General features: G+C 46.9%; 2 protein-coding genes across 3 annotated transcripts; one reads left to right on the forward strand and one right to left on the reverse strand.

The window, feature by feature from the left end:
* Positions 1-331: 331 nt before the first annotated feature.
* boc (BOC cell adhesion associated, oncogene regulated) lies at positions 332-14031 on the forward strand. The gene is made up of 18 exons (XM_076995753.1): positions 332-474; positions 992-1279; positions 5307-5453; positions 6092-6235; positions 6327-6620; positions 7672-7944; positions 8405-8673; positions 8803-8968; positions 9074-9142; positions 9533-9754; positions 10001-10179; positions 10431-10530; positions 10635-10757; positions 10862-11044; positions 11209-11414; positions 11737-11825; positions 12558-12724; positions 12845-14031. Exons 1-18 carry the CDS (start codon positions 378-380, stop codon positions 12970-12972), a joined length of 3144 nt encoding a protein of 1047 aa, XP_076851868.1. The 5' UTR covers positions 332-377; the 3' UTR covers positions 12973-14031.
* On the reverse strand, positions 14030-25252 carry usf3 (upstream transcription factor family member 3). Of its 2 annotated transcripts, XM_076995752.1 has the most exons (8): positions 25085-25252; positions 24148-24202; positions 23802-23888; positions 23586-23650; positions 23325-23356; positions 22863-22945; positions 22672-22768; positions 14030-22488 (listed from the first exon to the last, which is right to left on the reverse strand). In XM_076995752.1, the coding sequence occupies exons 4-8, from the start codon at positions 23630-23632 to the stop codon at positions 15722-15724; spliced, it is 7026 nt and encodes a 2341-aa protein (XP_076851867.1). In that variant the 5' UTR covers positions 23633-23650; positions 23802-23888; positions 24148-24202; positions 25085-25252; the 3' UTR covers positions 14030-15721. The 2 variants fall into 2 exon arrangements, with proteins under 2 accessions (XP_076851867.1, XP_076851866.1); XM_076995751.1 differs by lacking the exon at positions 24148-24202.
* Between the last annotated feature and the right edge of the window lie 42 nt (positions 25253-25294).

The following is a 25294-nucleotide window of genomic DNA, read 5'->3' on the forward strand; positions in this document are numbered from 1 at the left end:
CAACAATGCAGCTAGTACGTGCGGGCATACAGCTTGAACAGATGGAAATACCCAGGACTTATAGCGGACAGTGTGCACTTTACTTTTACCATCAGACTTTCGATTCAGAACTTCTATTCCAAACCAGACAATAAACAGCCCAAAAAGGTTTCACCGTACAGTTACTCCTGGTATGCGCCGTTCGTTGACTGGAGAGGGGTTCAGTCTGTATGTAAGACATCAAGACGTGTACGGATCCATTTTTATGTTGCTTGTGTAAGAGGGGCGTGTGGTTGTTATATAAATGATCAACCTGTTTCATCCTAATCCTGCTGTGTTCATCTCATCTAACGAGTCCTCTCCCTCCTCTCCACCTCTGCAGAGGTAGTTTATGGAAGATGTCGTGGACGTGTCCGTGGCGAAGAAGAGTCCTGCAGCTCTGTGTGCTGTGTGCTGCTCTGCTGTACTGCGTGCAGGACGTTTCAGCGATCGACGGTAGGTCTCGGCTCGGCAGGTTAGAGCTACACTCCCAAACACCACGTTACTGCAGGAATGGGCAGACATCTGTTAGCACATTTGGCTTGTTTCTCTTTCAGCTACGACATGCACACAGTGTTTTATCTTCTATTGAGCAGTCTAATCCAATATATATATCGTTTATTTATGTGTTGTAAATGTGAGACACGAGGAGGATTTAAAAAGCTTTTGGTCCAGGTTGGCCACTCGAATCTGTATGAATTATGCTCCAGGGTTGGAATTAGGAATGTGGCAGCCAAACATCTAGTTAAATAAGTAGATTACCTCAATCACCGCTGCTAGAACTGGGAATTCACAAGATATGTTGCAGATGACCTGCAGGGAACATTCCGCTGGGCAGGGGAGGTGAAACTGGCGTGCTGGGAGGCTGCGTGTAGAAATCATTACTGGTGTGAGAGGAGTAACGTCTGGTGATGGAGCTGAGCCCAGGAGAGTCGAGGCGTTTCCTGACCGGATGTTCTCTGGGTGTCCGCAGATGACGACATGCCCGTGTTCACGGAGGAGCCGCTCTCCGTGGTGCAGAAGCTGGGCGGAGCCGTGACCCTGCGCTGCAGCGCTCGGCCCGCCCACGCCCGCATCAGCTGGCGCCTGAATGGCCGGGAGCTGGTCGCCGGGGAACAGGGGGCGGAGCCGGAGGTGAAGGTGCAGCCCGGCGGTCTTTTCATCGCGGCGCTGTCCAACGGAACCCTGGGCCGGTACCAGTGCGTGGCCAGCACGGGCATCGGGGCGCGAGCTAGTGTCCCCGCCAACGTCACCGCGGCCGGTGAGTCCACATTGCTAGTGCTGCTGGGTAAAGATGCGGAATGATGGATGTTTTGGTCTGGGAGACAACCCAGAGACCCTGTGGCCTGTGGTTGTGTAAGGTAAAATGAAGCCAGTCGGGTGTGCAGTGCCCTTGATGGTGCTGTGTGTGTGTGTACGTGTGTGTGTGTGCTGTTGGTCATTCTGCTCCAGGGTCAAAAAAGTGTATAGTGTAGTTTGACTCACTATATGCTTGTGTGTGTGGTGTCCATTAGTGCAGGGCCTGTTCCCTGTTCTTCAATATGTTCCTCTGGATTTGGTTAGAGTGTGTTTAGGGAAAGTGTGTTTCTGTTCATGCGGAGTGATGGGAAACACAAAGACCTGCAGTTTGTGTGAAGGGCACGTCTGTGTATTTTTGAGAGATGTTATGTATGACTGCGTTGTTTGTGTTCAGATTTTAGGTGTGTGTGTGTTTGTGTTTGCACTTATGAATGATCCAGTAAAATGGCAAAACCAGCCCAGACAGCATCTGCTCTGAAGAGGAGACGTGATGTCAGTCGTCTCCATCTCGGCCTTCACAAACGAGACACAGGCCCTCTCCCTCATCTCTGTCTCGACCTTCACAAACGAGACAAAGCCCCTCTCCCTCGCCTCCGTCTCAACCTTCACAAATGAGACGAAGCCCCTCTCCCTCATCTCGACCTTCACAAACGAGACACAGGCCCTCTCCCTCGTCTCTGTCTCGACCTTCACAAATGAGACGAAGCCCCTCTTCCTCATCTCGACCTTCACAAACGAGACACAGGCCCTCTCCCTCGTCTCTGTCTCAACCTTCACAAATGAGACGAAGCCCCTCTCCCTCATCTCGACCTTCACAAACGAGACACAGGCCCTCTCCCTCGTCTCAACCTTCACAAACGAGACGCAGGTCCTCTCCCTCGTCTCTGTCTCAACCTTCACAAACGAGACGCAGGTCCTCTCCCTCGTCTCAACCTTCACAAACGAGACAAAGCCCCACTCCCTCACACACTCCGTTCTCCCTCCCGCACCAGCTCTTTATGGAGTGGGACACTTTGCTCCAGGCCAACAGTCCTCTTTCCAACACTTCTCCTGCGTCTGATCCTCCCCCTCTCCATGCCTCCTCCTGTTTCTTGTCCTCCGCGTTCTTTCCTTTTTTTCCTCTTCCCGCTTCGCCTGTCTGGCTCCCCTCACCTCGAAGCCTCTCGCTCCCCTGTTTCCTGAGGAATTAGGAGTGAGGGTAGAGCAGGGTGTGCATGTATCAGATGTAATTGATAAGCTCTCTCCCCTATGAATCACCCTGACTGCACTGCAGATGTGGGCCCTTAGCCGGGGCCCCCACCGGCCCCTCGTCCTAATTTAATAAAAGAGCCCTCCTCCCTGAGCCCGCCAGAGAGGAGAACAGCTCTTCTGGGAGGGTGTGTGTGTGCGTGTGCTTGTCTCCATACGTCAAGTCTGTGGCTTTCTTGGGCCGTTTGTTTTTGCTCAGGGAAGGAGCTTGGCTGGTCCTGCTATCAGCCGCTCGAGGAGTCTGACTGAACTCGCTCCCACCAGGGAGGTGCCCTGGGCTTCCATTCACTCTCCACTCAAATACTCAAATTCTTTTGGAGACAAGCAAACCTCCTCTCTCCTGTGAGCCGACACACACTCCACTCGCTCTGTGCCACAGACGCGCACACACACACACACACACACACACACACACACATACATGTGCATCTTGTGCACATACTAATGCCACTAATTCATTTGGAGCTCCAGTTTTGAACACCCACTGAGGTCGACTCACTCTCATGTGCTCTCACACGTTTGATCTTCTCGTGATTAACCGTCAACCACACACACGCACACACACACACGCACACACACACAAATGTGCACATGCACACACAATCGCACACACACACCGCCTTCAAACACACACTGGATACTTACTCGGCTTGAGTTCTAATGTTATATTCCAGGCTCACCAGGACTGCAAATGTGTACACACACACACACACACACACACACACACACACACACACACACACACACACACACACACACACACACACACACAGGCTCCACAGTACCAGACATAAAAATGATGAATGCTAAGTAAGCCTGCAGCATGTATGAAAGCATTGCCAAGTGGAGTTGGAAGGAAGGCTGATCCATTTTATAAATACCATTAATCCTGAGTGACTCCCAGAATCCCCTGCTCCCAGGACACACACCCACACACACACACACATATTGTGGACATGCTTTGGCTCAGATGAAGTGCTCCAGTCCTCCTCTTCACCTTCGTCTCCCCTGTGCACATGTAGACTTTACGTCTGGTATTTATAAGCACACCAAAAACAAACCCAGAGACTGTGTTCTCTGTGGCTTCGCTCTCTGTTGTCAGGTCATATGTACGTTGTTTCATTCTGACAAACACACTGGTGTCCTGTGTCTCTCTGTCTCTGGTGTCCACTTTTGTCCCGTGTCTCTTGGTCTGACTCGTTTTATGACCCTGTCAGCCTTCAGGCACACCTGAGATAGTAAGTCTTGTGGGAGGACTAAGACCGGAGCGTGTGTGTGCGTGTGTGTGTGTGTGCGTGTGTGTGTGTGTGTGTGTGTGTGTTGCGAGGTGGGGGGTTGGTGGGGGAGGAGGGGTTAAAGGTGTGCTGGGTGGAATTTGGGAGAGTAGGTGAGGGGGGGGCTGATTGATTTAGCAAGCGGACCGTCACACCACCTTTCTTCAGCTCCCCTGCAGTCTGAACATATTCTGGGATGCTCATCTGTGTGTGTGTGTGTGTGTGTGTGTGTGTGAGCACACAGGATGGGGGATTGAGAGGTCTAATGGAACTTTGTATTCCTAAGTACATTTTATGTGTTTAGAATAGCACCAATAGCACTGTGTGTTCGTTTTCACATCAAGTCTGCAAGAAGCTTTAAATTCTTAAATATTTACTATGTAGATATATGTATTTACCATATTTACATTCTCTGCTTTTTGATTCTTGATTGTATGTATATCATTTTCATTACTTTCATACTCAGAACTCATTTTACCTGCTTATGCAGCGTAATGGAGTCCAAATGCCCGTCCTTGTTAACACTTCATGGGTATGTGAGCAGTTCTGCACGGCAGTGCACCGCGGGCTTCTCCAGCCCGGTCAGCGGTCCGGCCCAGACAACTGGGCCATAGACACAGTGCCACTCACACACAGCGCAAGACTGAACAGAATCAGAGCGGCTGCCGGTTATGCCTCAGTTTTTCCTTTAGTCTAGCTAGTCGTTGGATCGTTACCTCATGCAACCTCCCCCATCACGGCCCGTTGTGCAACTATGCATGACTGAGAGACTTCTGATTCGCCAAGTACTGAAACCAAACCCCGAGAATAACAACCGTACGTAGAACCGTCAAGAACAATGGACCAGGCCCGGATTCATTAAAGGAGAAATCAACTGTTCTGGGAAGTTGTGATTATGTTCGAACAGCTCAGAAATGGCCTCGTTCTCTAAAGGAAAACAGTCACACACTCACTTGGGCTTAGTCGGGATATTGCATTGCAGTCCAAACTGGTTTTCTTTCACTGAAACCCAAGAAGAAGGTCACCTTTGGCCTTTGACCTCATTCTTGCCCCTGGGCAAAGCAGAGGTTGAGGGAGGCCGACTTTCCGTCTCGGTGTCCTAACGCTGTTGGGTGGGAGCCCATTTGATATCCCTCTCAAGCTCAAAGCAACATTCTGCCGAGATCTGGTTTCCTATTTAGTACACACAGTTTTCAGCCTGCCTGAATGCCCCATACGTTTTGTTTAGCTTTGAGTGTTTTGCTATTTTGTATGTGCCTTTGTATGATTTTGGCTTTTGGTTTTGGCTGATTCATTGTACAAGACATAAAGCCGAGCTGCCTCATACGTGTGTGTGGGTGTGTGTGGCTTTAGCCCCACTGTCACCTAGTCCTGGGCAATACTGAGCTGTGGGAAATTGTTATTTACGTGTGTGTGTGTGTGTGTGTGTGTGTGTGTGTGTGTGTGTGTGTGTGCGCGTGTGCACAGAGCTGCGAGACTTTGAGCCTGACGACCAGCAGGAGATCGAGGTGGACGAGGGGAACACGGCGGTGATCGAGTGTCACGTGCCAGAGAGCCAACCCCAGGCGCTGGTCCGCTACAGCGTCAAGCAGGAGTGGCTGGAGACGTCCAAAGGTACAGCAGCTAAGGTACAGCAGCTCTTGGAGGTGCTCCTCTGAGCCCCTCCCCCTCGCTCACCCAAACTCCTCCGAGCCCCTCCCCCTTCTAGCCCCTCCCCCTGCTCCTCCCACCCATCTGCAGGGCCAGCATCTCTGTTTTTCTGCTTTTCGCCGTCTCTCTGCTCACCTCTGAAAGAACGGCCCTGTCTCTCCTGTCTCTGCCTTCCCCCCAGCTGTCTGAGCTCCAGCGTTTGCCCCTTTTATTTATCTGCGGTGTCACTGTAGCTCTGATAAGACATGTTATCAGCAATATGTTGAAACATGGGAATACGTCTTGTTTATTTTTGCCCCCTTAATTTATTGATGCCGTGTCTTCATGTACTCTCACCATGCCTGGTATGCGGTTTTCTGGCAGCTGTTGACTCACTCAGAGTAATTGAGTCCACAGTGTTGTCTGGTCTTCTTTTTTACATTCTAGGCTGCCCCCTGGTGGTCTTTAAATGCCTGTGACATTAACATCCATTATGACTAGAGCGGGCCTGGAGACAGGTCCAGTTCTGGACCCACGGAAGCCCTGTGGTTTAAGCGATCGGTGAAGCCGTTTGTTGGTGCGTGTTGGGGGCCGTTGTGAAGCGTTACCCTCTGCCCCTGTAGGGAACTACCTCATCATGCCCTCGGGGAACCTGCAGATCGCCAACGCCACCCTGGAGGACGAGGGGCCGTACAAGTGCGCCGCCTACAACCCTGTCACCCAGGAGATCAAGACCTCCACCTCTACCGACCGCCTCCGCGTGCGCCGTGAGTGGACGCCGCCCTCGCTCCGCCCGCTTCTGTTGGCTTCCGTCAGGTTCCGACACCACACGCTGACCTCTGACCCCTGACCCCTCAGGCTCCACCTCGGAGGCGGCCCGGATCATCTACCCGCCCGCCTCGCGCTCCATGATGGTGCGGAAGGGCCACCGGTTGGTGCTGGAGTGCGTGGCCAGCGGGACCCCCACGCCACAGGTCACGTGGGCCAAAGACGGGCGTGACCTGCGACCCCACAACAACACCCACTTCCTGCTCAGCAACCTGCTGATCGACGCCGTGGGCGACAGCGACTCGGGCACATACGCATGCCACGCCCACAACGGCATGGGCGAATCGGGCACGGCGACCGTGCTCTATGATGTACAAGTGATCGGTGAGTGTGCTTGTGGCGTGGGGTGGGCGGGATTGGGGGCGGGGCATGAGGGTGGGTGGGCCTGGGGGCGGGGCCTGGGCAGGCTCTGTGCCCTGAATAGTCAGATCTGCACTGGTCATGCGTTTCTGTTCATACTTAATATGAAGCTTTTCTCACATGGCCAGGGGTGTATTGACACAATCGAAAAGTTTTAAGTATTCCATGTACTGTGATTTGAGTGTAATTTAATGTCTAGAGTAATTAAATGTGGTGAAGTTGCAGGCTTTCGAAAATCACACTTGACTTAATTTCATGCAGGGAAATTGTGTTGCATCTATAGAACAATGAATGCCATTGTGCAAGCTTGGACTGCAGTGGCTGTGTGTGTGTGTGTGTGTGTGTGTGTGTGTGTGTGTGTGTGTGTGTGTGTGTGTGTGTGTGTGTGTGTGTGTGTGTGCGTGTGCGTGTGTGCGCGTGCGCGCGTGTGGGTGCCCACACTGATGGGCTTGTTTTTGTGGGCCCGTCTCCTGGCAGCTGTGATTAATTAAGGTCGTGCTGCTGCCGTTCTAACGAGCACTGACTGTTTCACTAGCAGCCAACCATCAAATGCTGGAGGAGACAGACAGACAGAGAGGGAGGAACGGAGCAAGGAGGGGGGGGGGGGCACGTGAGGTGGACCGCAACGGAGAAATGGGGAGAGGGAGGGAGGGAGGGAGGGAGGGAGGGAGAGGGTAGGCAGGTCTTGCCACTCAGAGACTGTCTCTCACACCCCAGCCCCCTTAACCATCACACTCGTGAGGAACACGACACACACAGCAACCTGTCAGGCTCTGATCATGCTCAGACTTGGTCACGATGAACTATATTCACTTTGTACACACATACACACACACACACACACACACACGTATATTTAATACCTTGTAGGGTGTTGGAAGCATTTTGCTGGTCCTGACGAGGTAGTTTGCTGTTGGTTTCCAGTGCTTTTTTTTACACAGTAAATGCAGTGGTTCGTCTTTAAAATGGAGGCACGCGCACAGCGTTCTGACTCTCCCTCCTTTTCCTCATCCAGAACCGCCTCAGGTGCAGGTGGATCTGCTGCAGCAGGACCCCGTGTGGGGCGACAACGTGCGCTTTACCTGTCAGGTGCGGGGTAACCCCGCCCCCACCGTGGTCTGGCTCCATAACGCCCGGCCCCTCAGCCCATCGGCCCGCCATCGCGTCACCGCGCAGACGCTGCGTGTGCTCAACGTTCAGGCCCAGGACGACGGCGTCTACCAGTGCATGGCCGAGAACTGGGTGGGCGGAGCTCAGGGTGCCACCCGCCTCCTCACCGTGCCTGCAGGTAATGGCTACTGGCCAACATGAACCGTGTGCCAGTTCATATAGATGTGAATATGGATAAATATGGATAAATACGAAGTGTTCGTTTAAAGCAGAAGTGTAGATTTACTTGTCCGTACTTCTGTCTCCGTCTTTTCCCTTTTTTGTACGGTTATAGATGTTCTGTGTTTAGTAGGAATGATAAATCCCATATAATACCATATAAATTTCAGACGTCGTGTGTAAATGCAATAATATGCTTCACGATAAAGCAAGTTAAGCAAGTTTACTAAAGGCCTTGAGGCCTTCCACACGCCATCCAGAACACCGAGCACCTGCTACATATGTACCAGGAGCTGGTGCAGAACACTGGACTGTGAGAAACCGGGTTTAGGAATACAGTCTGAGGCACAGTTCGAAAGAGAGCGCAATGATCGAGACGTTAAAGGTCGAGACGCATCTGCTGTCATCTCTGCTTCCAGCACCTTCACGCCCCGGACGACTGCCTCTCATTCGCCCGCTCAGCCCTGACAAGGTTCTGCGGGAGCAGCCTGCGGGCCGGCCGTCCGGCTCGGGTCCCGCGCCCCCACCCGGGGGATGCTCCGAGCTGCTGGGGCGCGTGTCGCTGGCCGAGGCACCGGTCATCCTCAGCCAGCCGCGCACGGGCACAGCCGACTACTACGAGCTGGTCTGGGAGCCTCGCCACGACGGTGGAGCGCCCGTGTTGGAGTATGTGATCAAGTACAGGAAGGTAATGATCACCGGACAGCCAATCAGCATCGGGGGACACAGACGTGTAATAGGAGTCCTAATAACCTCATTGGTTAACTCATTAACATGCACTCATTAAGTCTTTTCTCTCTCTCTCTCTCTCTGTTAGGCTGGGGACTCTCTAGGTGAGTGGACCATCAAGAACATCTCCGGCTTGGAGCAGAAGCTGACACTCGCCAAACTACAGCCCGCCAGCCTGTACGAAGTTGAGATGGCGGCGAAGAACTGTGCTGGGTTGGGTCAGCCTGCCATGATGACCTTCAGGACCGGCAAAGGTAACGGCGAAGACGCTCTACGATGGTTGCTTGCTTTAGGAGAACGGGGGAGCGTGCAAAACCCGTCAGCACTCGAATACTCAGTGTGTCTCTTTGCTCTACCAGGACGCAAGAGTGTGGGTGGACCACCCGAGCGTCCCAGAACCCCCGTGGCTCCGCCTCCACGGCTCAGCCGTAAGTACTGGGTTGATCTCTTTCATTTAGTATGTACCTGTAACAGTTTGATTTCAAATAAGTACATGTTGATGTATGTTTTAATATTTGTTTTTAATAATATCCAACAATCGTTAATTTCCTCTTAAACGCCTAATTTTAAGAATTTTGTTTCTAACAACCAACTCTACATAGTTATGCTTATCTACTATATACACTGATTTTTCCTATCTCTACTTAAATACTAACTTTGACTTTCCGTCTTTTGATCTCTTACAATCCCAACTCAAATTAAGGACAACAGTAAGTGTGTTGGTGTGATGGTGTCTCTGTATGTCCAGCGTGCATGTATACACACCTGCGTTTACCTCTGATTTACGTCTGACACCCTGCCGATGCCCCTCCCCCCAGCTCCCGAAGCTCCAGACAGGCCCACGGTCACCACGGCGTCGGAGACGTCGGCCTACGTGACGTGGATCCCGCGTGGGAACCGGGGTTTCCCCATCCAGTGCTTCCGTGTGGAGCACAAGAGACTGCGGAAGGACGGAGGAGGCGGAGGTAGCGAGTGGGAGGTGGCGGAGGACAATATCTCCCCATCACGCCTCTCCGTGCAGATCAAAGGGCTGGAGAAAGGTGGGCGTGGCTGTCATTCATAGTACCTGGGCGGAAAGGGAGGGGCTATAGTCCCTCTTCTCCGTTCAGCTCAAGGGCAGTAGGCCTGCAGCTTAAAGGACCAGACTAGAGGTTTCAAAGTTTCAAAGTTTTGCACCAAAAAACCCACTGCCTTTCAGGGTTGGTTCTAAAAATCAGAACAAAAAAATTTGTTTCAGGAAAATTTGTGGCAACAGACCCTCTCATCAGCTGTCCGTTCCATTACAGGCACCTCATATAAGTTTCGTGTTTTGGCTGTGAACGTGTTGGGGGCGAGTCCTCCGAGCGCGCCCTCCAAAGCCTACACCGTGATGGGAAGCAGCCAGACCAACCCTCGGCCTGTTGATGGGCCCTACATCACGTATTCGGAAGCCATCAACGAGACCACCATCATCCTGAAGTGGACCGTGAGTAGCTTTTCCATTACCCAGTCTCGCCCCAAGCCCCATGGTCAGATCTGCCTGAGATGTAACACAGTCCCTCTGCTTGAGGGCTAATGGATTGGCCACTTGCATTTCTTCCTAACCCTTTCTATACAGTTTAGTTCATAAAGAATTGGCCACACCTCGCCAAAAACTGAGAAGTTTGAAGTTTGTTTACTTCAGTTGGTTGTTCAGAATCAGAGCCTCCATTATAAAAATGTCTTTTCTCCCACCAGTACACGCCAGTGAATAACACCCCCATCTATGGTTTCTACATCTACTACCGACCAACCGACAGCGATAACGACAGTGACTACAAGCGGGACGTAGTAGAGGGTGAGTGAGTTGATGGTGTCATCAACTCCAGCTATACTTTCCAGCACCTGTTAATCAGCGAACCGAGGAGAACACCAGAAACAATGTAGTATTGTGTTGTGCAGGTGACCGATACTGGCACGCCATCACAAGCCTGCAGCCTGAAACAGCCTATGATATTAAGATGCAGTGCTTCAATGAAGGAGGTGTCAGCGAGTTTGGCAATGTCGTCATCTTGGAAACCAAAGGTGGGTTCCTCTTGTTCTCACATTCTTCACCCAGTCTATCCAGTAGGTTAAGGTCCAGTCAAAGTGTTATTGCCGTTCTTCTAAACCTACCTTTGGACTTCCAGCTCGGCCGAACCAGAAACACACCACCCCGGAGACCTCCTCGCAGAGCCCCGATCCTGGAAGCCCTGTCCCCCGTCCCAGTGACCTCCCTTACCTCATTGTGGGAGTGGTTGTATTGGGGGCGCTGGTCTTCATCATCGTGGCCTTCATCCCATTCTGCCTGTGGAGAGCCTGGGCCAAGCAGAGTGAGTGTGCAGGAGCAGTTAGGACCCAGGGATAAACCTGCATCCCAGGGACCGATCATTAACGGGGACTTTGTGACATACAAATATGCAGGTTTTAGACACCCAGGTGTCATGGTACAGTAGGGTGTTGTAACATGTTAATGCTTGAATTGTGTGTGTTTCAGAACAAACTTCAGATATGTGCTTTCCAGCGGTGGCAGGGCCTCTCTCATCCTGCCAGTACACTATGGTGCCGCTGCAGGGTATGACACTAGTAGGGCACTGCCCTCTAGACGCCCATGTGGCCCCCAACCGCACTGTCTATGCACCCAAAGGAGAGTACACTGCCAATGGGAAGACCCACACACACTGCCTCCCTGGACTGCACCTCGTAAGTGTGGTGTTAAATTAATAAAAACAAGTTAGCATGCTGAGTTGTTGAGTATGTGCAATGTAATAATGTCCAGTACAGAAAATCGCTGACTTTTAAGCAGATATACATAAACGGGCCTTAATAGTTAAAACATAAATAATACATTCTTACACAGTGATACATTATTTATAAAATATGGTTCTACACATTCTGTTTGATGTGCATGCATGTTTGTTTAAAACCAGCACATGAAATGAGTGTTACTGACATGATTTGAGCTGAAGAAAGCTTATAGGGTTGATTTGTAGGGCCAAATTCTGAAGGCTTGTCTCTTTTGCAGGAGGATACAGACTGTGAAATGGAGTGTGGCACTCTCTTGCCACAAACACTTTCCAACGGACACCCCCACGCCTTTCACTACTCTAACGGGTAAATACAGTCATGCTTTCAGATTTTCATGACACGAGTATCATGACTTAAAGAAGTTCTGATAACGATATCGCAGTATCTACAGAAAATACGTACATGCTGCTGCCCTGTAAATGAAACTGAACCCACGATCCTGATGTTGAGCAGGACCGGTTTAAATGACCTTTAACATTACACATGTTTGTGCTGTGCATATATAACCAACATTTCTCTACTTAAGATATACTAGTGAAAAACCAGCATATGTCATGCGAGTTAAAGGTTCATTAGCCTGTGATATGATCGGGTGCTGGAAGTTTTATAATGGAAGTGATTAATGCCATGTATGTGTTTGTTTGCTGATATTGTTAAGTGGTATGCTACTAATACTATAAGATAAGCTAACCAGTGCTAGATTATAGTTATTTTATTATTTCCTGTATTATTTTAGACCACAACATGTGACAATTGTCATAATCTTATATGAAAATCACATGGTGGGTCAAACCTAGTAAATTTCCCAATTTAACACCTGCTTTAGTTACTGGCACTGGACTATTTATGATATCGTATGTGTTATTATTATCATCACGATTTCCACATTTCATTAAAAAAATATCACAATAATTGCCAGTACCAGCATATAACGACACCCCTATGGGTAACGGTTCATCATTTAGTTCAGATTTTAGGGAACGTCTCTTGGAACTTTGGGGGGAAAAAAAATGAACAGGCAGCGCTATCTGTCCATAGGGCTCCTGTCCGTGCGGAGGAGGAGGAAGATGAGGAGGAAGAGGAGGGTTGTGACCCTGGTGACTACTCCACCCTGGAGCTCCTTAGCCCGCCTCCAGAACATCCCAACCACATGCACAACCACGCACTCAGCAAGACGTTGCACATTGAGGAAGAGACAGCACCCGGTGAGAGCATTTAGTCTCTCATAACTAGAACAGATGCAGTAATCCAGTGTTCAGAGTATGTGCAAATGATAATAACAATAATTATTATTATATTATAATTCTAATCATCCCCTTTTGCAGGCCTACTGCTGTTAGCGGCAGCAGAGAGCACGGGCGGCGTGCCGCCTCTGTATGACGCACCGCAACAGGAAGTCAGCAAAATGTGGTGTGAAAGTCAGCTCGGTGACCGAGGACCACGGGATGGCTGAACAAAAGCTAAAAGAGTAGAAAACAAAACAGAGAAAGTATTTATTTTTGTATAACAGATACTATATTTATATATTTATGCTGTGTAAATAGTCAAGTTTTGTTATGCTGTACATAAGGATTGTTTTATATCGTATAAACTGTATTACCATGTTGGCTCGTCACCACCAGGATAAAGGGAGATCCTAACACAAGAAACACTTTTCTGATCAACTGCCATGAATAACCTTCACATGTTCTATTTCCTTGTTTCTATAGATGTATAGAAAAGGATAGAAATTAGAAACGGTATTATTCATGCTTCATGCTTCACCCTTTAAGAATGCTAGTATATGGAGAGCTTAAGCAAAACGACTTGCTTAAATCTCATTGGGAACACGATACTTCAAACGAAGTGTTTTGGTTTGATTCTAAAATTCTCACTAAGTGAAATGTGCTATTATTGGTGGTGGTAAACTTGGTGCAGTGTCCAACAATTTTGTACATAAATCACCAAGAAATATGTATTTCATCATTAACAAAGTATTAACAAATGTATTCAATGTATAAGCACTCTGCCTTTAGTAACATTGACTATGAATATTTTAATAACTGAATGGGAATCCTGGAATGAACACATCTACCTTTAGAATGTACTGGTTTTTAGATCTTTGATTTTAAGGAGCTACCTAGGGAAACGTGATTGGTCTCATTCCTGTTTGATGGTGATTTCTTTTGTCAAGGGTATTTCAAGCTGCCATCTAAGCTATTTAAGAAAAAAAAAACATTTTGCTGTGACATTGTTAATGACAATTTTAGCAGCCGATATTTGATCATATGATGACTGTCAAATGAAACAGAGACAGAAGCATTGTAAATCCAGCTCCTTTAAGTCATGTTTAGTTATCTTACTGGACTGTACATGAAAACACTACTGTGTCAGTATTAGCGTTCTCTCAGAATGCTGAATTAGGAAATAATGAAGGAAAACAACTCATTTTAGAAGTGTATGTAGCCTGGCTGTTGTGGTTACAATACCTTAAGCACTATTGCATGTAAATAAAGCTAAAGAAATCGGTGAATGTTTCTTCATTTTTATTGAATATGAATCTCCGTAAGTGAAGCAAAACTCTTTTAAAAATACTTTCCATTTACACAACCTAAGAATTCATACTCGTTTTACACTGCAAGTAGCTTCTGACGTTTTGAAAGATTTTACAGGCTTTTTAAATTGACCATGAATGTTCTACAAAATCCTAATTTCTTCAAAACATGCACCTCTCACCAATAAAAGTGTAGTCTGAAAGAGCCATTTAACTTGTACTGTTAACTAAATACACTAATCCAGGTCATTTCTTGTGTATGAACATTTGGGAACTTCTTGCAAATAGTCTACCAAACTGAGTTGTAAAAATGCTTTAGTCTTGGCTCTAATACTGTTAGAATTGACAGCTAGTGTGTGCCTCCATTCAGATCCAAATGCTACATATACATTTTTTAAGTTTCTAATTGGGTTCCTTGATTAAAATATTTACTAGCCAAATGCTTATTTTCTCCCATGTATAATTCTGAAGCACTTACAATGTCTCAGAAGACAAGACGTTAAAAGGTACTTTGCAAAAATATCGTCACTGGACATGGCTCAAAAATGTCAACTATTTTCATATATACTTAAGGTCTTTTTAAACGGGAACTGACAACATACTCAGAACCAAAAGGCATCATTCAGTTCTTTGGTTTGTTTTCATATTTCACCAACAGGTTGTAAATTACATCACTGTGCAGACACCTACCCATGACAATATAAGCCACAGGAACTGTTCCTGAGTTCACGTCCACTAAACCCCCAACCTTGTAAATAAGTGACTTCTGCTTAATTATATGTGGTAATTAACTGTTAGAAAATAATTCTTTTTTAAAACATACAATGCATTGAGTTTCAATTTCTCATGCCTACAAGATCACCTAAAGCCATTACATAAATGAATAAAGCACACAAACGACATTTCAAATTACAAAACAAAAAACATTTTAATAATCTTTTTATATTTACAATATCTACACACATTTCCATAAATAAGTAGAAGTATTTTGACTCATTGATATTTTGCCAACCAATGAAAAATTGTAATCTCTTTAAGAGATGGAAAATCTTAGAAAGAACTTGCTTAAAGCAAGTTCTTTTGAACACCCACCACAGTATCATCATTTACCAAAATCACTGGGTATATTCATCGTGGCAGTTAATGCCTTGGTAATAACTGCTTTAGTCATTTATGCATTTGACATCTCAGTCATTGTTCATGTTACTGAGAACCACACATTAAAGTTTTAGCTAGAAGGACCTGCTCTCCCTATAATGATTAATGTACATGTTGCATACTATAAGCCTAGGCATGAAGCCCTTTGTGACAACATGTGTTGTGAAAAGCGCTATACAAATATATTTGATTTGATTTTGAATCAAATGCCATTATTTCAAATGAAGTCAAGAGTTGTGCTAGTCATGCCACAGTAAGCATTACTTCCATTACGTTCAGATATAATTTTTTTATAGACTGCCAATTGTCTGTGTTGTATACCTAAACTGACTCAAAGACAAATGAATGACATTATAAAAGCCAAGTCAAGCAATTTGTAGCAAAACCAAAAAAAAATGTCAAAATGTAACAAATTCCATTTCAGCAAAAAAATAAATAAAAACAAAAACTCCAATTTCAGTCAACAGATGCTTACACATAGATGTTTATGCATATCCTTGCTGCTGCAGCTTTAAATGGCAGAGGTGCCATCATGCCCAAGAATATGACTGATGTTGTGTGCTGGACGATTAGACTGTTTGCTGGAGTCAGATGAAGAAGTATTGGCAAGTGACAGTAAAGGAGACATTGGCATAGAGGAGCCATCAGGGGGCATCGCAGTGGCGATTTCAGGGAAGAGAGAAGTCAGGTTAAAGTTAGATAAATGAGGAGTTATGCCTGAGGAGTTTGCAATGGGCATTGGTGTGATATCAGTAAGCAGCGGGTAGCTTGCCTGCGCAAAGCCTACAGGGCGTGGTGGAGAAAGAATGGAGCCGAAACGGTTATTGAGCGGTGCGGAGCTACTCTTATCAGCACTCGGACTTGTAAACATCTGGTTAGAGAAATACTGTAAGGGAATGTCACTTGGAAGGCTTGGATGAGCAGCAGGTGAATATGAAGGATAGAAAGATGGGAGAGTATTCTGAGGTTCCACAGGAAGTAGAGCAGGTGTCCGGGAGGCACTGGGCTGGGTGACGGGTGGAATAAAAGAAGCGTTTGCATTAATCGGAGGTGGAGGGTTCATTCCTCCTTCAGCAATAAAGGGAAACCCAAAGTTTTGAGCGAGATGCTGATCGGACACCAAGTTGTTGTCGCTGCTTACTTGTGCGCCATCCGACATAAAACGTACGATGCTCCTGCGCCTCGTCTCACCACCCGACTGCGGACGACCGAGCAATACACCTCCACCCGATGGAAGCGTCAGTGAACTCTCAGGTTCAAATGTGTTCACAGGTCTCAGGTTACCTGACCTGGGCCGATCTCCTGGGCGGATCTTTGTGCTTTGTGGATCTGGTCCAATATGATGGGCTCGCTGACTGACAGCTGAAAGTGATCTGGAGGAGCCTTGTGCACGCCCAGTGTCTGAGCTACTGTGGGGCGTGGAAGGAGGATGGGGCAGAACTGATCTTACAGATGAACCATGCAAATTCCCACTAACCTGAGAAATGGGCACTTTGTTGTTGTCCCCAAGGTGCATCGGAGGAGCCGACTGTGAAGGATGTAAGTTAGGGCTTGAGACTTTTGCCTGGAGTTCTCCAGAAGAAACTCCAGGTACACAGTTATACTCACTTGGTGGACAGCCTTGGCCAGCCCTCTGGTGTCCACTCTGTTCAGGAAGTTGCGGAGCCAAGAGACTTTGCATAAAGCTCTGATGGCACGCATCTTGCTCATGTGGCAACCCTCCAGTTTGCACCCCCTGTGCTGAAGGATGTGTCCCATATGTACCACGAGAACGTCCATCTCCAGTAGGACCAGCCCCTATTCTGAACCCTGCTTGTGGTCCCCTCTGAACCAGTGCCACAGACTTACTGCTCATGTCACCACTGCGAGACACCTGCACTTCAAAGTTGTTTAACTGATGCCCGCTAACAAGAGTCTTGAAAGGCAAACACTCGGATATCCTTTGAATGTCTGCTGTCCCGGGATGATCTTGAGACAGCCTAGATTGAGGATTATGAGCAATATTTCCTTTACCACGTGAGGAGTCGACATAACCTTGTAATTCGGACTGATCCTGTGAATTTCCATGTGGGACCTGCAGGTGAAGACCCATGCGCTGGTCACCAGCAGTCGACGTCTTCCGAATCAGCGCCTCAGCAGAATAACTAGAGAGACGATGGCGATCCTGTCGCGATGGAGTACAGACGAGGTCTGAGGAACGGGAAACAGGATTGCTAGCCTGCGAGGTTAGCTGCTCTAAAGTGCGTGAACCCATTAGTCTTTGCATAGTTCCGTGATCTTGCCCAGGTTGACGGTCCTGCGGGCCCAAATGGCTGCTTTGGTGAGCTCTGGATCCTGCCTGTTGGCCGTCGCAGTTTTTCTCCTGCCTGCTAGCAAAGTGTTGCTGCTGCTGAATCTGCTGCTGAAGGTGTTGATGGCGAGAGTGTGAACTCTGCTGCTGTATTTGTTGCTGCTGTTGGTGTGTCTGTTGTTGCTGTGGTAATTGCTGGGGTTTTTGCTGCTGCTGTTGCTGATGCTGTGGGTGTTGTTGAGACTGTTGCTGAGACGGTTGTTGTTGGTGCTGCTGTTGGGGCTGATGCTGCTGTTGAAGTTGAGGCTGCACACCATTCTTTTCCAAATGACCCTGCTTCTGCAAACCAACGGGAGGTCCCGCCTGGCCACCGCGCACCACTCTCTTCTTGTGAACGTGCTGATCTTGTAGCAGTGCTCTCTGCTGGATATTATGGATCTGAGTGTCAGGTTGTGTCAGGTGATGCTGAAGTTGATAGAGATGTCTCTGTTGGTCCTGTTGTTGTTGTTGTTGTTGTTGATGATGTTTCAGGTAAGGGTTTCCTCCAAGGTTCTGCCCAGACTGTGGAGTGCCGTGTTGTGAATGCCCCTGCTGAAGGTGCACCACACTGGGCTGATTTTGTTCATGTGGAGCATGCTGAGTGGGGCAATGACCTTCTGAAGGACGAAGCACTGTACTCATAAAGGTGTTACCAGAAAACAGGGCCCCTGCCCCATCTGAATGATTTCTTGTCATAACTGCTGAAGAACTTGAGGGCATCTGTCCAGGCATGACCTGAACATGCTCTGTTCCCTTAACCTCTATTCTAGCAACACTGCTGCCTGGGCAAGGCTTTGAGCGCTTGTTAATAGGAAGAACAAGTTCCTCTTGGGCAGAACGTTTTGATAAATCCTTTTGATGGCGTTCAGCTATGCTACCACCTAAATGAGTTCGCATGAGGGCACTTTTCAAAGGTGTATATTCATTACCCCCTAGGCCAGAGCAGCTTGGGGTAACCTGAGATGATGACTGAGACACTGGAATTGTCACTCCCCCTGGTGATGGAACAGACACCTGATGACCAAGGTTCGGAGACCCTGGGTAAGGCTGGATGGAACTTGGCCTGATAAGGTTATTGACATTAAGACTAGTGAGAGTACTTGGTTGTGACTGAGAATAAGCAGTGCTTAGTTGAAGCCGGTTTCCAGTTGTACCACTGCCTGAAGATTCAACTGGACCTGGGGGACCTCGAACAGAGACATGGGATGGAGTCTTTGACACAGTTAGGTCAGCCTGCTTTGCTTGCTTCAACTGTTGACTCGTGACTCTTTCTTTGATTGAAGGGGCTTGATGTGTTTTTGGCAGATCCCATCCTGCGGCTGTTGTATTTGAAGAGCTGTCACTACTACAGCTACCACTCCTCCTCCCTGGGCTGTCCTGCTCAAATATAGCTCTGGCAGCCATTGCCAAGATTTCTGCCTGCTCAGAGGTGAAACTAAAAGCTCCAAATGTACTACTAGACGAGGAGGTAATATTATGACCTGTTGGAAGCAATGATGCTACTGAAAACCCTCTGCTACCTGAACCTCCTGCCATTGGTGAATCAGTCTGTCTGTTTGGTACAAGGGCAGAGTCAAAGGATTCACTCTCCAGTGTAGATACCTCCTGTGATAGAACCGTTTCTTTGTGTGAAAAGGAATCTGACTCTGGTACATTCTCTGTAATGTCACCTGAATGTCCACCACTGACTGGTTCTTCACTCTCATTTGATTCAGTAAGTTTCATATTCAAAGAATTTACATGACTAGTGGGTGCCATAGAGATATTAATTTCTGTCTGTTTAAGTGACTTGTTGAAAGTGGTTGAGTTCCTCGATTCCTGAGGCAAAACTGTGGGTGTTGAGTCTGAGGGTATCGATGTAGCAGGGTCTGAACACGAAGCTGATACTGAGGCCAATGTAAAAGGTGTCTGCACCTGTGGAGAACCCACTGATTTACAGTCTTTGTCATTTGTAGTCTTGGCTTGAACTTCTGGAACATTCTGTAAGAGTGGGACTGTTAGTCCACTCTTTGTTACACCAATACTACTGCATGTATGTATACTCAGGGGGTGGCAAAGAGCAGAATCAACAGATGAAACCACTGATGCCTTTTCTGTAGAGCAAACACTTGTTAAACCAGGTCTTGGTTCTGTTGGTCTGCAAGCAGTAGAACAATTGCTAACTGTAGACTTTTGAGAATTAACTTCAATAACTGCACTGGACACGGAGTTATCACTCATCACTGATCTTGTAAATGAAGTTACACACATGTCCATTGTACTACACTGTGAAGAGGGAACACTTACTGTTGACTCAATTGGTTGAAAAACATCAGTGGTTAAAACAGAACCACTGTTTGTATGAGCAAATAAATTGTTCTTAGTGGAACTAACAGAAGGGTTTACAGTACAAGTTGTTACACTATTAGATGATGAAGTGAGATGAGTGAATTTTCCTGCACTCTTCACTACTTCCACTCCTTCCACCAGGGAAGTAACGGCAGATCCATTTACCAAAGAACAGACAGAACTATCAACTGGTCCATTACTTGAACTGACACAAACGGCCGTAGAACTGTTGGAAGATGGAGCGACGCTGAACACCACGGGTGTACTCTGGGCCGTAGTTTTATGGCTCACATCTTTTCTAGCAGAAACAGAATTAATTTCTGTCGTAGTGGCTGAAAGTCCTGGTGTGACATTTGCTTCAGTGACGTTAGTATTTGTTGGCTTCGCTGCAATGCGGCACATGCTTTTCCGCTGTTTGGTTTCTTTCCTTCTGCTTGATCTGGGCCTTCTAGCCAAAGCCTGTTTGGGTAAATTTCTGGTTGCCACATTGCTTTTCTTTGTCCGGGTGTTAACTGCACAGCTCACTGACGTTGATGTTACAGGTACAGGTACAGCAGGTGTAAGAACCGTATCAGCAGAGGAACTGACTCCCGAAACAGGCTTGGCTAATGAAGGCTGCACCGTAGTACATGAAGGTGGAGCAATGGTCTGCAGTTGTAAATTACTTTGACTTGAAATCTGTGAGATGCTCTGGCTAAGGCTAGTGAGTGCACCCAAACAATTCAATGCAACGTTGGTGCTAGATTCCTCACTGGTGGGTTGAATGATCTGCGTAGCACTTTGACTAACCTGAGAGCTCCCTTTGTCTGCAGACTTTACCGACTGTAAAACATAGACCTGCCCATTCACAGTGATAGTTTGGGGTGTCTGCACCTGCGCTGTGGGACGAGGAAGGATGTGAACCAACTGTTTCATCACATTTGCTTGGACAGCAGCAGTGCAAGGGGAGCTGGAAGTGGCCATCTGATTGGGCAAAACTGGGGCTGTATTTGGCACAATATTAGTCTGATTCTGTGGAGCAGGTGCCACTGTTGGTGTCTGGATTATGACAATGTGCTGGCATGGCGTCTGACTGGTCGTGTCCTCTCTGATTACTTGCGTAGCTGGACATGGACTAGACTGCTGCAGAATAACAACGTTTTGATTGTTTTGAGAGGGGGATGTCCCAACGACTGGTGTCCCATCAGAGTTCATCTGCAGCACCTGCATGGTCTGGAGAACGGGCAGTGTGGCAGCTTGAGGCTGGGGCACAACAGCATGCTGAAGGGGAGGCACGATGGCGGACTGGGCCTGGGGCACCACAGCTGGCAGGGGTTGAGGTTGAGATGGCATAGAAGGCTGAGATTCAAGCTGAGGCGGCAAAGGATTATGAATCTGAGGCTTAAGTTGTATAGATGGGAATGAGTGGGGCCGAGCTGATGGAAGGGCGGGTTTTGGTAATATCGTAGTCTGAGCAACTGCAGCTGCTTGAGGCTGTGGCAATAATGCTTTCTGGGGTACAACAGATGACTGATGAAGCACCGCAGGTTGAGACGCCACAGCTGCTTGCGATAAAAGCGACGTCTGATTAGCTAGAGCTGTCTGAGGGTGGGGGAGAACAGCTGAATACAACTGAGGTCTCGGTTGAACTGGGACGTGTGTTGGTGCAGGGGGTCGCAGTTGTACAGGGACTTGTGGTTGTTGAAAATTAATTGGCTGCACTGGTGGATTTGCCACAATCGGACATACAGACAGCTGCTGAATATGCTGTGCGGAGCTGTTAGCTTCTGTGGTCAGAGCTTGACAGACAGGCTGTACTGTGTTACCAGTGAGCTGTAGCGTCGTCCATGTAGTTTGTGTGCTGCTAGCTGCACAAGTCCTATGATGTGTGGAAGTGGCTGGCAACGTGTGAGCAAGGGATCTGATTTCAGTATCCTGTGGAAACACTGAAGAGGAATCAGAAACCAGTGGGTTACCAATCACAGTAGGAGGCAAGGAGGTTAGGCTAATCACGGGCTGCAATCGAAGAGGCATTGTGGGACTGGTGGAAGACGCAAGACTTGGTGTAGGGTTGTCTGGCTGAGTTTGTTGGGGAGTAGGAGCAGTGACTGCAAGCTTCGGACATAAACTTTGCAGAGTAATATAATTCACCGGGGGAGGCAATTTTGGACCAACTGGTGCCACAGCAGTGTACTGCTCCACCACTGCAAGACATGGCTTGGACACTGCAGGAATTAGAGTTGCCACTGGAATGTTTGAAGATGTAGCAGAGGAGACTACCATTTCATTTATTTGTGTTCCATTTGGGATGGCAAGCGTTTGACCTGTATCCGTCTGGACATTGCAAGATGGCTGGATAGTTACAGCATTGACTGGCTGCTTATCCAGCTGTGAAACCGGATTTGAAGGAATGGATATTTTATCCGTAGAACAAGATGAATTTCCATTGGAATAGACAATTATTCCCTTTGTCAAGTGAGTTGGGGTTATTTTGGCTACTTTTGCACAGCGCTGCTGGCCTTTCCAGTGTATGGTGGGGTCATCCAAAAGGTTGATGCCGTTGGCTTTGAGAAGCTCAAAATAATGAGCACTTTCCTTTCTCATGTCCTCCAGCTGTTGCCGTAAGCGTATTATCTCTTCCGCTGCAGAGACACGTTCAATACAGGTATCAACAAAATTTGTATAGGCAACATACTGGACATTCCAACCAATAATGGCCTGTAATGCACAAGGATAACCTCACTCACTAAAATAATCTGTATCGATTTACTAGAATTTAAAGTGCAATCAGCATTTCACCTGCCACAGCCAATGACATCCCTTACCTTGTACTTTGTCTCCTCCATTAAGTAGCATTTCATCATTCTGTTGCTTTATCTCTGTGATGTAACGAAAGGCTTCTGCTAGGATCATATTCTTGCTCTGTCAGCAAAAATTCAAAGTTAAGAATGCAAACTCACTGTATATTTGCCGTTTCATATGCTTATATAATTCTTCACAATTGTTTTTTTCTTACCTGTTTTAAGGACTGAGAACAGGGCAAAAGATCTCCAATTCGTTTGATACCAGCGTTGATCTTCTCTTTGCGGTGTCTTTCCACTGAATATGGGTGTTTATTGACAAGGAAAACAGGAAATTAATTAGGAAGTGAAAAAGTTAAACTCGTCTATTGAAGATTCAAGATTCTTTTGAAATAAAGGTTATGCACATTGCACTACACTGCAATAACCTCTCAAGTGAGGTTAGGTTCAACAGTATGGGGAAACATTCCTGCTCTGGCTATAATTCAAGCTTTAATGCAGGTGAAGGAAAACAACAGCTTCCTGTGGAAACTATTATATTGAGGCACTGTCCTACAGCAAAGTAATTAATAAAGTAATTACTTTGCTGTAGGTACAAAGTAATTGTACAATGTAAAAAGGTGATACTGCAAAACATTAAAATATTTAAATGTAATTATGTCAATTTCTTCTCTCACCTGCATTGTGTGTTTCTTTGTTTTTCTTCCTCCTGTCATTGAACAAAATTAAAGTCAATATGCATTATGGTTCACAAAACTAAATACTAATGCTAATAAGAATGTAATAACATCCTCATAAAATGATATGCAATAATTAGGTATGTATAAGTCATATCAATGCAGCAATTCAAACACGCTGTTAAAATATCCTTTAATGTTTCATTTGGTAAGAACAGCTATGGCTTCACTTTATGAAGCACACTAAAAATGAAAAATTACCGTGTTGGTTTCTGAGTTGTAGGCTGGCTCTGTATTATCTCTGGCATTATGGCACACACTGCAGCCTAGTGTAAAATACAGGAGGAAAATACACACACACACACACCATAATAAAAAATTGTGAAGAACACAGAGGTGATGTAAATACAACACATACTTTAAAACACATGTGAATGATACGGAAATGTACTAACTACGGCTGTAGACGTAGCTTACCTTCCAGCAGTGGGCAAGTTGGTATTATGTACGCCAGTTTAAAAGTCTTAGGAATCACACATCTGGGATTTTCATGAAAGGATTTACCTGTGAAGAAGGTAAAAAGAAATACAAAACAGGAATGACCAAATATACACAGAACTCCTAAAGCCAAAAAGGAGATTATACCAAGCTTCCCACCGTTGCCAAACCTTATGGTACTTTGATATATCTTCGAAATTTCCCTAATGTTGGTGGTTAAATTTGGTGTTTGCAATGTTATTGTTCATTTTCCTATCCCAAGAAAATCTCCACCAAGTACATATGAATGATGCATCAAAGTCTTGTTAAATTAGCAACCCTGCACCTTAAAATGTAAGTTCAAGGATTTCATCCAAGTCCGGGAAACCAAACCCGTTTACCTGACAGACACACACACACACACACACACACACAGGTTTAAATCACCACCGATTATGGTTGCAAAATTTAATTTTTAACCATGGCATTGAGGAAAACATAAAAGTAAACGTTAAGTAAACCTGGTCCATGTCGATGGGCGTCATTCCAATGATGAACATCTTATCTAGAGAGACGCTGTTTTATTTCTCATTTATAGTTAACGGGCCACACGATATTCATGCAGGGTTATGAGCTAAACACTTACGTTGAAAAGACTTCAAAACCAAACAGCTTTTATCAGGACTGTAAAGATGACCTATGTACACAAGCCGAAAACGGCAGCTTGCATGTTGTAATCTTTAATTCGCCAACTCGGCCAGCGTTGGTTAGTTAGCCATCATCACAGCTACGTGGCTAGCGGAGCTGGGCTGCCACGGCGAAGTGAAGTTAAATTAAAGAGGCGTGTGTTGAAATGTCGTTTGAGTAAATGTGTTTGCGCAGGGAACGTGTGGTTTCTAGCTGGGCGGCTCGCCGTGCGTTGACGGGGTCGGTCAACAAAACGGCTCCGTGTCTTCAAGTAGACTCCTGACAGCCCAGTTTAGCCGCGTTCAGCGGTGTTCAACTGGGGGACCGTCGGACTAGGCCGCGATACAGCAGCTCCGGCGTGTAATGTGAGAAAATAACGCCGATATCCCACAAAACGCCTCGTTATAGCTGCCGTGAAAAGACAGCTAGTTAAGCTAACCCAGCTAGCCTGAATCAACTAGCCCCGACGCTAAGCTAACGCTAAGCTAACCCGCTACTTTGTTAGCTTGTTTGTGCTATACACCGGAAATTCAACCGACATAACTGAGCGTTTCTGCACACACTTCTTCGTGGCGTGGCCCGTGTTCAAAACCTACCGGGATCTTCTGCATCTCTGCACCACAAATGTCTCCGTCAAAAACTTTGTTGATCCTCCTCAATTCACTTAATGCGTCCATGCAAAACACAAACTAGATGGGCGGGTGTAGGATGGAAACGTCTCCCTATCCTGCAGAAGAGGCCCACACAGGCCAATAACCAGGCGATACGAAATCAAACGGGGCTGACTTTGTTTTGCAACATTATTT

This window comes from Brachyhypopomus gauderio, unplaced genomic scaffold (genome assembly GCF_052324685.1).
Source record: "Brachyhypopomus gauderio isolate BG-103 unplaced genomic scaffold, BGAUD_0.2 sc241, whole genome shotgun sequence".
Lineage (NCBI taxonomy): Eukaryota > Metazoa > Chordata > Actinopteri > Gymnotiformes > Hypopomidae > Brachyhypopomus > Brachyhypopomus gauderio.

Bases quoted from the DNA above. Each gene is read 5' to 3' on its own strand.
- boc (XM_076995753.1), top strand. From the start codon at position 378: ATGTCGTGGACGTGTCCGTGGCGAAGAAGAGTCCTGCAGCTCTGTGTG. The intron at 5,454-6,091 runs GTACAGCAGCTA...CTGCCCCTGTAG, and splicing joins GTGGCTGGAGACGTCCAAAG to GGAACTACCTCATCATGCCC. The intron at 9,143-9,532 runs GTAAGTACTGGG...CCCTCCCCCCAG, and splicing joins TCCGCCTCCACGGCTCAGCC to CTCCCGAAGCTCCAGACAGG.
- usf3 (XM_076995751.1), bottom strand. From the start codon at position 23,632: ATGCCAGAGATAATACAGAGCCAGCCTACAACTCAGAAACCAACACG. The intron at 23,357-23,585 runs GTAATTTTTCAT...GTTCAATGACAG, and splicing joins ACAACTCAGAAACCAACACG to GAGGAAGAAAAACAAAGAAA. The intron at 22,946-23,324 runs GTGAGAGAAGAA...ACCCATATTCAG, and splicing joins CAAAGAAACACACAATGCAG to TGGAAAGACACCGCAAAGAG.